This window comes from Gastrolobium bilobum, unplaced genomic scaffold, assembly GCF_033153095.1.
Source record: "Gastrolobium bilobum isolate Gb01-03AN ecotype WA unplaced genomic scaffold, APGP_CSIRO_Gbil_v1 utg6129, whole genome shotgun sequence".
Classification (NCBI taxonomy): domain Eukaryota; kingdom Viridiplantae; phylum Streptophyta; class Magnoliopsida; order Fabales; family Fabaceae; genus Gastrolobium; species Gastrolobium bilobum.
Genome location: NW_026895895.1, coordinates 919,485 through 932,475, shown reverse-complemented (window position 1 = coordinate 932,475; position 12,991 = coordinate 919,485). Strand labels below are relative to the sequence as shown.

At 31.6% G+C, this 12,991-nt stretch overlaps 1 protein-coding gene across 1 annotated transcript; it reads right to left on the bottom strand.

Moving 5' to 3' along the window:
* Positions 1–5,017: 5,017 nt before the first annotated feature.
* Positions 5,018–9,392, bottom strand: LOC133296729 (amino acid transporter AVT6C-like). The gene is made up of 5 exons (XM_061495781.1): positions 8,945–9,392; positions 6,155–6,304; positions 5,844–6,044; positions 5,242–5,713; positions 5,018–5,144 (listed from the first exon to the last, which is right to left on the bottom strand). Exons 1-5 carry the CDS (start codon positions 9,390–9,392, stop codon positions 5,018–5,020), a joined length of 1,398 nt encoding a protein of 465 aa, XP_061351765.1.
* Positions 9,393–12,991: the final 3,599 nt, after the last annotated feature.

The following is a 12,991-nucleotide window of genomic DNA, read 5'->3' as shown; positions in this document are numbered from 1 at the left end:
TTACCATAATGCCCTTGGCGAATGTACGTGTATAAGGGAGAAGGGAGAAGTGAAAAGGGTGAGATTGTAAATTGGCAGGAGCTTTTGTTGAGTTTTATGGTGAAACGGACATGTTGAAGTGGCATGCACCATGAGGACTCGTGATCGTTCTTTGAAGTTTGAACTTTGAGTGAGAAATCGTGAGGAATCCGAACAAGAAATGAATGTGGACGGAGAAGTGGGTGTCGTGAATGCTGCCTTCCTCTTATTCGTCATGTGTCGTTTTCTTAATATGAATTAAAATATTAATATCCTTAATCAAATAAATAAATAAATAATATGGTCAATGAGTGGCCTGAAAATGTTAAGTTAGTAGAATTGGTATAATGATAAGAAATTTGAATCTCAGTGGGATCATTGTATAAAAAAATGAAAATAATTTAATAGAAATACTTCAAAAGAAAATTATAAGTACTTTTTAAGTGTAAAATAAAATAAATATTGTATTTGTTAGTATTTATTTGTTATTTCTTATCCATATATTTACAGCTATCAAAATAAACTCCAGCTCGTAGGTCAGTCTTCTAACTTCAATTTTAAGTCCTATTTCTTTTCAGCCCATATATGATAAGGTTATTTTTTATCCTAACTTCAATAACTCTCATTTCTTTTGAGCTAGGGTAGGTTAATCTATAGCTAGCCCAATATTTTTTTTAACCAAACCCTAAATTCTCAATTTCTTTCTCTTTTCATGATTTTTCTCTTCAAGCTCTTTCAATTTCTTCTTCTTCTCCCGGTTCTTCTTCTTCGAAGTCAATAGCTCTTTTAATTTTTTCTTTCTTATACTCGTTCTTCTTCGCATAGGTATGGTTTCGTTCTTCTTCTTCTAATTTCTTTTTCTTTTTCTTTTTCTTTTTTGTTATCTGATAAGTGGATTAGCATAGCAAGAGTTGATCCATCAAGTTGTGTATGATTGAGCTGGGTTTTGGGATTTCATGGTGGTATGATTGTGTGAGGTTTCAAAATGTTTTGCAGAAAATATACTCTTATTATATTTTGATTTATTTATTTAAGAAAAAGAACCATATTCTTCGTTTTCTTCCCCTCCATCAATTTTATAATTTTTGTACTCAATATTTAGTATACATATTAAGAGCTTTTAAAAGAAGTTTTATACCTTACCAAAAAAAAAAAGTTTTATAAGAGCATTGGCCGCGTTTTTATTTTTTATTTTTTTGTACGTGATGCAGAAGCAAACCTCACATGGGAGACCCCAGCAACGTTGTGAACAAATAAACTATCACAACCCCTGACTAGGTGGCCAATCAAAACCATGAAGACCCATATTCAGACAAAAGAGAAAAGTTAGGAAGCCGATTGACTAGTCTATTACCCTCCAGCATCCTGTTAGCCCTTATTCAACAAGAGCTGAATCGATTCATTATTTGTTGAGAAATGGAGAAAATTAATAATCTTGAGAAAGTCATAATCAATAAAAATTCTATTGAGATTAAATCTAATTAGTTAAATAATAGATAAACCGAGAAAAAAAAAAAAAAACCCAAAGCAGAATGAGTTAATGGAGATGGTTGATTATTTTGGCGTAGTGCATGTGCTCTTTCCAAGCTATTCCTGCCACGTGATCGACCTCATCCCGTCCACTTCCTCCTCCTTTGCTTGGATAGCCATGAAGTTCCCAACATCATGACTAATTTTTTCGCAAAGAATGCACATTCTTGTGTCTTCTCAACAAGAGGGTTCTTCGACCCAATTTGTGCAGCTTCTGTTCCTATATCATCTTGAGCACAAACAATATTTTGGTGTGTCTCTTCCTATGCAACAATAGCATAAAATTTGTAATTAAGAGATAGAAGCGATGTGGTATTCCGTGTTTGTGTGCGTAGGTTGCCAAAAACCCACATCAGGAACTGGTAGACTTTGCGTGAGCACATACATCTCCACAAGACCACAAGCGCATGATTTGTATGCTATGTTGCCTTTGATCTCGTCCCATAATTGTAGGGATATTCTTAATCAAGAGCTCTTACCCCTCCTGTAAAGGCGAAATTGTTCGCCTATGCAAAATGATCTAACCATTATCGCTCTCGTTTATACATTTCCTTTTAGGTTTGTACTTTTAATTATGTCATTTCAAGTGAGAGATAGACACAAAAAATAAAAATCATAAGAGAAAAAGTGAATAGTTTTATTTTAATTTAAATTTTAACTAAAAAATATTATTTTATATCTATTTCTCACTTAAAATAACACAATTTCTATTTTTTTATAAAATTTATAAATACAAGTTTAGAACAAGGGTAAACCTGTAAATAAATAAGGAATAAAAAAAAACTAACATACATCTTAACAAAACTCTTCCCACGGTCTTTTAATTTTTAGCTTTTTTTCCTTATAAAAAAATTCTTTTTATACTAAGAGTTTTTATAAAAATCTATTTGACTTAATTTCTGTTTATAAGAAAAAGAGAAGATAAAATTTTTTTCAAACAGTCACTTAATATTATTAAAAATTAAAATCAGATGGTGATCGGCTCGGTTGAATTACAAGTTAATAAATTATTAATTCGACTAATAAGTTACTGAACTGTTTAAATTATATTTATATACCATATTATGTGATAAATATAATAATAAAAAAAGGGGCTTATGTCCCTCCTGATGCAAGAGCAGACATTTGTTTTCTGCACATTTACCATTTTCCGTGCCAAACATTTTTATTTTATGTTTTTTACTAAGCTATGGGACCATTTCAAAAAACTGTGTCTTGCACAGGGGATCAATTTTGCTGTTGCACAACGCTTATATTTCCCATAATATATATATATATATATATATATATGAACTTTATTAATCTCATGCAATAAGAGAGAAGTTTTTTCATGCTATGAGACAATCATGTGTAGAACCTACTACTTATAGAAAAAGAAAAAAATAACACAGAAATCGATATATGTGTAGGAGAGAAAAATATTCTCTTCCGATATAAGAGTATATTTTCCATATATATATATATATATATATATATATATATATATATATATATATGAGGTAGGATCCTTTGACACCAGTGTCAAATTTCAAATTTAATACTTCATCTGAGAGCCGTTAGATCAAAAAAGATCAACGACTCTGATTTGTAAGCATGTGACACTATTGATCTTTTTTGATCTAGCGGCTCTTACATGAGGTGTCAAACTTCAAATTTGACACCTCATCTGAGAGCCGTTAGATCACAAAAGATCAACGACTCTGATTTGCAAATATATAACACCATTGATCTTTTTTGATCTAACGACTATCAGATGAGGTGTCAAATTTAAAATTTGACACTGGTGTCAAAGGATCCTACCTCATATATATATATATATATATGAGAAAATATTTTCTCATGTTGCATAAGAATTAATTCTCATGTTGTGACCCTTCGATTTGTCTGCAAAACTTTTCTTTTCTTTTTCCCTTTTTAATAAATGTGGGGTCCACCATTAGTTGAGTCACAACATGAATTCAATTCTTATGCAACATGAGAAAATCAAATCCCTATATATATATATTCTTACACCAGTGTAAGAGTTAGAAGTCTTACACTCAATCTTGACCATTGATCTACTTAAATTTAATGGCTCACATTACTAAAAAATTTGAGCCTTTAAATATAAATGAGATTAACAAACAAGATTAAGAGTGTAACTTACACTGGTGTAAAATAATCCTTACCCATATATATATATATATATATAACCTCGGTTACAGGTTTGATTCTCAGTAGTTGCACTCTTTCATCGTTTTAGACAAAATTCCAAAAAATTGATTCAACTAACAAGTTTAATACCGGTTGGATCGAATTTAGAGACGGTTAAACGGACTTCACACCCATTCACATGCATAGCCGATCTCATATTGGATCAGATCAAAATCATCTACACAATATTGTGTTTTTCGTGATGTGTCTATCCATGGTTCAAACAAAAAGTCACAATCACCGGTAGAAATTTTGGACATATAAAATTGAAAACAGAAAAAAGGAAAAGGAGATTTTATATATTGTATTAAAAAATGGGAAAAGAAGTATTTTTTTTTAAAGGATACAAGTTTGTGTCCTTTTAGTTGAATTTTTTTTTTCTCTCTTTAGTCGCATCGCTGAAATGTAAAGTAGAAAAAAAAAACTTTTCAGATTTATATAAAGTCTTAGGGAATAACATCTATCTTTTTAAAGGATATAAACTTATATCTTTTTAGATCCTAACCGTTGAATTCCGTCCATCATCGGTTATAATTTATTGGATTAAAATTATTAATTAATTAATAATAGATTTGGCTCATTAAGTTTGACCTAATAGATTATAATCTTGATGGACAGAAATCAACGGTTAGGATCTAAAAGGATATAAACTTATATCAGTTTATATCCTTTAAAAGGATAGATGTTTTTCTCAAAGTCTTATTGATAAAACTTCGTGTAAATCACTAAAAGAATACAAATTGTGTCCTTTTAAAGACATCACTGAACTCTTAAAAAATATCAAAACAATTAAAGGATGATTTAAAAGTTATTTCTTGAAGTACGAAGGAAATAATTTCTCCCTAGTACTTTGAAGTAATCTGTGAATAAAAATTAAAATGCTCAAAATTGATCTTATTTCAAAAAGTTCATATTGTGTATTGCAACTTAGATTTTTTCTTATTAATTCATTTACTCGAACATGGGGTCAACTTTTTTTGCATAATTTTTTTTAGAAAATAATTGAATAAAATCAAACATACTTCGTAACAAATAAAAAGATGACAACTTGTAATGATTGGATCAAGTGCTAAATGACTTGCAACCCTAGAAACCAATATGTTTTCAAATCCTTCTAGGGTCACAAGTTATCTCTTGACAGTGACCCGGTTTAGAGAATTGGGCATCCCAGCCTGGCCTAACCTTTATGTACAAAATAAAAAATAAAATAAAATAAGAGAAACTAATGTACGTTGACTCAGAGGATTGAAACTCAACGACTCGGTTGTATATAGCACTATGGCTGATCAGCACTTGAACCATACAAGTTAGTCCATATAGCAATTCCGCTTGTCACTACAGCCAAAACAATCACCACTATTGCCATGACTTGATCTTTTGTGGTTGATATGCCATACATATCCCTGTGCTCAAAAGGGGACAAAATTAAACACATCAGATAATTGTACGTAAATTAAGCTAATACATAAGAGAAAAAGAGATTAGAAATTGGCAGAATACCTTAGAATGATTGCAGCAGGGAATATAAATGATAGACAAACAACGGTTGTGGATCCCAAAAACTGAAAAAAATACCAGATGTTTGGGATGGCCACGGCCACCAAGTATGAGAGGGCTAGTAAAGCCAGAGTAAGAGACACAAATCTTGGTGTGTCTAATGCCAGGGCAGGCTTGTTTTTTTTTGAGAATACTAGTTCATCTATGTTGGCCCTCAAGGAATAGCTCATAATGGGGAACACAAGCGCAAGATGGAGTGCATAGCTTAACCGAACAATGTCATTGAGCAATCGACCAACACTTGTATTGGAGTTTTGGTCAAAGTTTACCAGCACATCGGGCATGATGGAATCCCCAAACAATAGGTACCCAAAGAAGCCAATAGCAAAGTAAATGAAAACGCATATTATCAACGAAATCCGCACAGCCAAACACATGTCTGCAGGTTTTCCAAGCTCTGCTCTAATTGGATGAACTGCCGCAAATCATATATAAGTTACATACAAACATTGGGATTAATGTGTTGATTAATTGATCATTTGATGTTAATTGAATGATATATATATATGTTAGTCATAAAGGAGTGTTATAATTCTCAAACTAACCGTTCACATGGAATCCAAAACCCGTCACAAAAACTGGGACAGTAGTAAAAAGTTGAAGGACAGTGACTTGAGAGAAATCTGGTAGTATCCTCGGTGATTGAGTTTTGCCGGACCATAATGCATTAAGCGCCATTGATGAGCATATTGCAATAAATACCAATGCTAGAAGGATTGATATTGCAGAACTATACCTGAGTGAGTCTGTATATGTAAAGCATACAAAACAAGAAGCTGTACTTGAGATGAAGGCATTAATTTGCACACACAGAATTAAAGATGCTTGTGTATTTGGGTAGTAGTACTCAACTCACCAACTCGCCGTAACATAACCAGTGGAAGCATTAAGAGAGCAACTATAAGAAGTGCAAAATTGCGAGAGGTCCACCAGTAGATGCCAAACCACTCTTGTAGAACACCCAAGTGTGTGGTTCCTTTGGACTCACTTCCACAGAGCACGTCTCCTTCCAAAACAAAGGCATTGGACTCGGTCATATACTCATATTATATCACACCAGAATAGAACATTTATAATTTATATATGGGTTCGCTTTTCTGCAGTGATTGCAGATAAGTTATTTGCAGTAAGTTCAATACGACGTCGTTTTGGACAGAAATCATGGTGTATTTGTAATTTTAATTTATTTCAGGGTTATAATAGTCTTTATATTTATAATTTTTTAAAATTTCAATATCAAAACGACGTCGCTTTGGAAATAAATGCAGATAACTCATCTGCATTAACTGCGTAAACATTTTTTCCTTTATAGTATTAGAGGGACAAAATCACTCAAAAGTTAACAGATCAGTTTGATAGTTGCGTACGACTTATATTATTTAATTTGCAGTAGAAACGTAGAGCACAGATTTTCACTTTGTAAAAGATAATGAGAGAACACTCTCATAGACACCCAAATTGAACTCCAATAAATGATTTAATAAGTATTATCAACAATTTAGTTAGTAAAGAAAGGTACATTTTCTTTCTGATTATTAAAGTAAAATTTATGCTAAAAAAAATCATGAAAGCAAAGTTACAATCAAATTTAGTTACTCAAGAGTCAAGACTTATCTTATAGGATGGAGCACGCTGTACAACGGGAAAAATATATACGGGGTTTGGGCTTCAAAGAATTTAAAGGCTTTCTTAATGAAGATAGCTTGGGCTGTTTTGAACCACCCAAAGCCAACTCTGGGATTAATTATTAGAACAAACAGCAGAGTAAATATTCTTTTGGATCTCTAACAAAAAAATATGATTCTCACTTTAGTCCTTTACAAAAAAAAATTAATTCGTTGGTCTCTATGAAATTCAAAATGGACCCATTTTAATTTTTTTGAGGAATTAATATGGGTTTTTTTTAAATTTGTGAGGGACCACGATTTCAACTAAATGAATCCACGTTGAATTTCTTACAGACGAATGGACTAATTTTTCTTTGCAAAGAACTAAATTGGAGATCTTATTTTTTGTTTGGAACCAAAATTGATATTTACTCTAAATAAAAATTTATTGGCTGGGGTAAATGCTAATAACTATTACTCCCTTCTTTTAAAAGAATAATTAGAGGAAGGTTATACTTACAACTTTTTTTTTACAACCTCTTACAACCATATCTTATCACCGTTGATTTCCGCCAATCAATGGTTATCATTTATTGTGAATTAATAAGTAATTAATGAGTTTAATTTGCTAAAATGATAACCGTTGATTGGCGGAAATCAACGGTGATAAGATATGGTTGTAAGAGGTTGTAAGAAAAAAAGGTTGTAACTATAACCTTGTTCTAATAATTATTACTTTAAAAGTTTTATTCGTTTTAATTTAGAATTTTAAAAATTTCAGTTACACTAGTGAACATGAGATTGTATCATTAATCCAACAAGATGACATCAATGCCAGTAGAGCTGGCAAAATGGGCCGAGCCCGCCGGGCCGGCCCGCCCCGCCCGCCAAACGGGGCGGTCTGAGTTTTCTAAGCCCACTGCCCGCCAGCCCGCCCGGGCTGATTTTTTTTTTTTTAATTTTTAGTGTAAAATGTGACGGGCTTGGCGGGCAGCCCGCCCAAACGGGGCGGCGCAGGCTGAGATATCTAGCCCACCTTCAATGGCGGGGCGGGCAGGGGCGGGCAGCCCGCTTTGCCACCTCTAAATGCCAGACAACAAAATTTGTAAGAGGGAACGAGGAAAATAAAATGAGTTTGATTTTTCTCATGTTGTTGCATGAGACAATTTGGCTCATGCAATACACAAAAAACTGAATGGAACTATTAAAAAAGAGAGAAAAAGAAAAAAAAAATGAGTCCCACCCATTTTTGTGTATGTTGCATAAGATCAAATTATCTCGTACAAAAATGGAAAACACATTTCCCAAACAAAATAGGGAAAAATGTTTCTGCAATTAATGCAGATAAGTTATCTGCATTTATTCCCAAAACGACGTCGTTTTGGTATTGAAATCTTAAAAAATTATAAATATAAAGACTATTATAACTCTGAAATAAATTAAAATTACAAAAATACCATGATTTCCATCTCAAAACGACGTCGTATTGACTTACTGCAGATAAGTTATCTGCACTAACTGCAGAAAAAACGAACAAAATATACCCTAACTTATAACGGATCAATATGCGACTAAATTATAATAACTATTTTTAATATATTGTCTTTATTACAATATAGTAATTAATATTATATTCTCGCGATCAAATCTGGAAATTAGTAATTACTATTATTGTGTCGTTATATCATCGTGGATTCATGGCTAATATAAATAGAATATTGGACAGTAGACAACCAAACAGTAGATTTTCTGATAAAAAATAATAATATCAATATATCAAATCAGTAGCTTTTCAGACAGAAAAGATCTCCATGCCAAATAAGTTGTCCCCACACGCCAATGACGCCACTGTCATAAACGTTTTATCCTTTTTATTTCTCATGAAATGAACACAAACATGGGGTGTGAATTAGCCCAAATTTACTTTGAAATATCGTACTTCTAAAATAGGAAAGTAAACTTTGCGTGTCCAAGGGAAAATATATTAAACTTGTAAAATATCCTTTTTGGATTGAATTTGAAGGTGAAGAAGAACGTACCAAGAATAATGAAATAGATGATAAGGATACCAAGATTGGTTATGATGACGCAAATCTTGACAGCAAGGGATCCTATAGAGCCAAATGACTCGCCCACCATGCCCCCATAGGTAATGGATTTCCCGGAGCTTGTGTACCTTAACATAAACTCCACCGTTATATCTGTTATCACTGCCACCAACACAATCACCACGAACCCCGGAATTAAGCCCAGCACCTTCATGGTCGCCGGAACCGACATGATTCCCGCACCGATCATGGTGGTTGATATGTTGAACACCGCTCCGGTAATGGATCCATTTTGCGGACTCGGGTCTTCCGGGGAGTGCTCGCAGTCCCGCGGTAGGAGGAGAGGGGCAACAACTTGGGTATTGTCGGACGTAGAGGCAAGCTTCATTTTGGGTGTTGTATAATAAATGCCGTCGATGGATATACAGCCATGAGCCATGTGGTCTTTATCTTTTTTTTCGGCAATAAATGTATGTGTTTATCCATTAATTTATTCATCAATTATTGCACTTTGCACCTGCAAAGCACTTGGTAATCCTCTTGCGTTAAACGATTTGGAAACAAATAAATAAAAAATTAGAAGCGTTTAGTACGAGAGATATTCTGAAATTTTTTTATCATGGGTAAGTTATAAAAAAACGTTTGGATGACCAAAATTTTGTCGGGAAAGTTGGGTTCATTTTACGGATGCTATATTTAATTGATGATAAAATATTGATGAAAATGTGAGTCAAAAATACCAAAATACCTTTTAAAAGGGATAATTATTTGACTCAACATATTATATTCAGAATTCAAGACTTGAGCAAAAAAAATACCAAAGGATCAGTGGCATAATTATTTGTCTGTATGTAGTTGAAAAGGGAAAAAGGGAAATACATGGAAAAAATATTTTCTGGGATTTTGTTCAAAATACCCATACCAAACATGGTAATTAAATATTTTTCACCTCACTTCCTCATTATTCCATACCAAATACCTTACCAAACACCCCCTAAAGGAAAGAATATTTCCCCTTTTAACACTCTAGGCATGTTCGCGATCTGAATTGGATCAGTTTTGATAGTAAAAATCATCTGATCCAATCCTCCCTTTGGTTTGATCATGTAATTATCCATTTGGTTTGAATTTTTTTTCAAATCAGATCTGATCCAATCCAAGGTTTTCGACTTTTTGAAAAGATTAAAATTTATCTAATGATTATTGTGCAAATAACATATTTTTTTCTATATATTGACTTTGTAAAAAAAAAATTTGAAATACAAAAAGCATCAGTAAATGGTAATATAGTTTTTTTTTTTGTAATGGGATATGAAGCTCGACCCAGATAATATTTTGCTGATGAGATATGGTTAAGTTTTTTTTTTTATGTTTAATTGATGGGTTAACGGGTCTTGAGTTTAGAATTTTTTCGACTATGACTGGAAAAGACCCAAGTAGGTATAGAGAAATTAATATATTCGATTGATTTTCATTAATCAAACCGAGAATTGATCCAATTCAATTAAAATTTGTGGTTTTTTTTATCGATTTTTTATTTTTTTTGATTTTCGATTTATTCGATTATCGATTTTTTAGTTTGGTCACCGCAGTTTAAATCAGTTGATAAACACCTCTAACACTCACATATCACATAATCTCAAAAGCTTATAAAATAGCAGAAAAACTTCAATCCACCAAAAATATTGAATTTGACGTTCTTTTTTAATTCAAAGAAGAAAAAATTACCCTTTATATTTTTCTTTAAGTTAAAAATAATAATAATAAAAAAACATTGAATTTGATAATCTCAATGCACTAAAATTTTTCTCATAAAATAAGGGACAGTGTGCAGTATGAGTCGGTTCCACTGTAGACTAGTCTCAGCTCATTTGGGTTTGGTGTCAAATTTTAAAATTTGACACTAAATTTTAATCGTTAATTTTTGTTAGTTAATGATTATCATTTATTGAGATTTAAATTTATTAATTAATTATTATTTACAATAAATAATACCTGTTGATTGATGAAAATCAATAAATAAAATCTAATGTCAAAATTAAAATATAATATCAATATTAAAGAATCCTATTTCATATTAAAGAAAACCAAAATAAAGGATTTAAAGAAAAAAACCAAAATAAAATTATGGTAACTACAATCCAACTCGAAATTTTCACATAAATGTCTGTGAACCCGATAAGATGTCATTGTCATCCTGAACATCCTAACTGACAACTGACAACATCTTGGTGATATTTTGAGGGGAGAGTGACTATTTTGTCATGTTTGGACAAAAAAATTACCAGACTGCCACGCAAACAATAAATTTTACCAAAATGTCCCGCGGCATAATTCGCTACACAGTGTAGCGAATTATGTATGCAAGTAATTCGCTACACAGTGTAACGAAATATGCAACGTTAGAACCAAAAATGTCACATGACAAATTTTACAAAATTCGCTACCCTATGTAGCGAATTTTGCATAATTTGACATGTGGCATTTTTGGTTCTGTGCGTTCTGACGTGGAATATTTCGCTACACTGAGTAGCGAATTACTTGCATACATAATTTGCTACACTGTGTAGCGAATTATGCCGCGTAGCATTTTGACAAAATTTACTGTTGGCGTGACAGTCCTAGCCTTGAACAAGGATAGAAAGCGATGGTTATAGGAGATTATTTATCGTGGTCCGGTACCACCGTTTTTTTGTTGGTTCTTTAGTGTAAATGAAAGGATAAAAGTGGAAAAGAAAAAAAATAACAGAAGTAAATAAAGAAAGAAAAAAGTGATGTTGTGAGAGGAAGCACCGGATTATTGAGTGGTCCTGGAGCATAAAAAATATTTCCTGTTATAGGATGCACTAATATGTGATACGACATGACACGATACACTGACACGTTAATTTTAAAAAATATTATTTTTGACATGTTGGAACATGTTTTGATATTATATAATATTTTAATATATGTAATATAATCTATATTTAATATGTATAACAACCATAATAAGTCATATAGCCAATCAAATATTCAAATTTCATAACATAAATATAAACAAAAATAATTTTTCATGCCTTCTTAATTTTTTATGTCAGATTTCATAACAGAAAAAAATTAATTTATAAATTATTTTTTTATATTTAGTTAATAAAATAAAATTAAGACCTAAAATATTTATTAGTACGGATATGGATTGAGAGTTAGGTTATAGCACTCTCAATCCATATCCGTATTAATAAATGTTTAATTTATATTTATATAATATTTTATCATAATATTTGAATGAATCTATAACATCATATAAAAGAAAAAATATATTTTAGATATTTAAGTACAAGTATTAAATTTCTAAAGGTATTTATATAATTAATTCTATCAATAACTAAATTAAACTTAATGTTTGCTTAAAATAAAGAGGTGTAGGTTGACTTCAAACCTTAATTGTCTATCTTACTAAACTCACCTTATGCAAGGTAGAATAGATTAAGCACCCTATAAAATTCTCACATCCAAACGAGAGTTTCTTCACAGAATTTAAATTATCTAAAACGAGTAATACATTTTTTTAAATATGTCAGAGAATAGTATTAACCATTAAATAGCCCTCTCATTACTCATTAGCTTACATTTTTGGAAAAATAATATTTTACATGATATCAGAGCCTTAGTGTCACGTGTTCGATCTTCATTGTCCTCCATTTAATTAATAATTACTTAAATCTTTTGGAGTTTCTTAACATAGATAAGTGAGCTTATATATTATTCATCCTTTAAGCCTTGTTGGCTATCATGTGAAGGAACGTATTAAAGATATATAAAATCATTAATATAATCTCATCTAATAATTTAAGTTTTTGAGTTAAATTTATTTTTTATAAAATAAAAAAAACCAATAGTTGTTGATAAAAAAAATTAATAGCTGACAAATTTATATGGGAAAAGTTCCAAGATACAAATTTTAGGAATATGAAAATTTATTCTCTTAAAGGTTGTGTTTGGTTGGGGAGAAATTTTTTAATACTAGGAAAATATAAATACTAGGGATATGGGGGA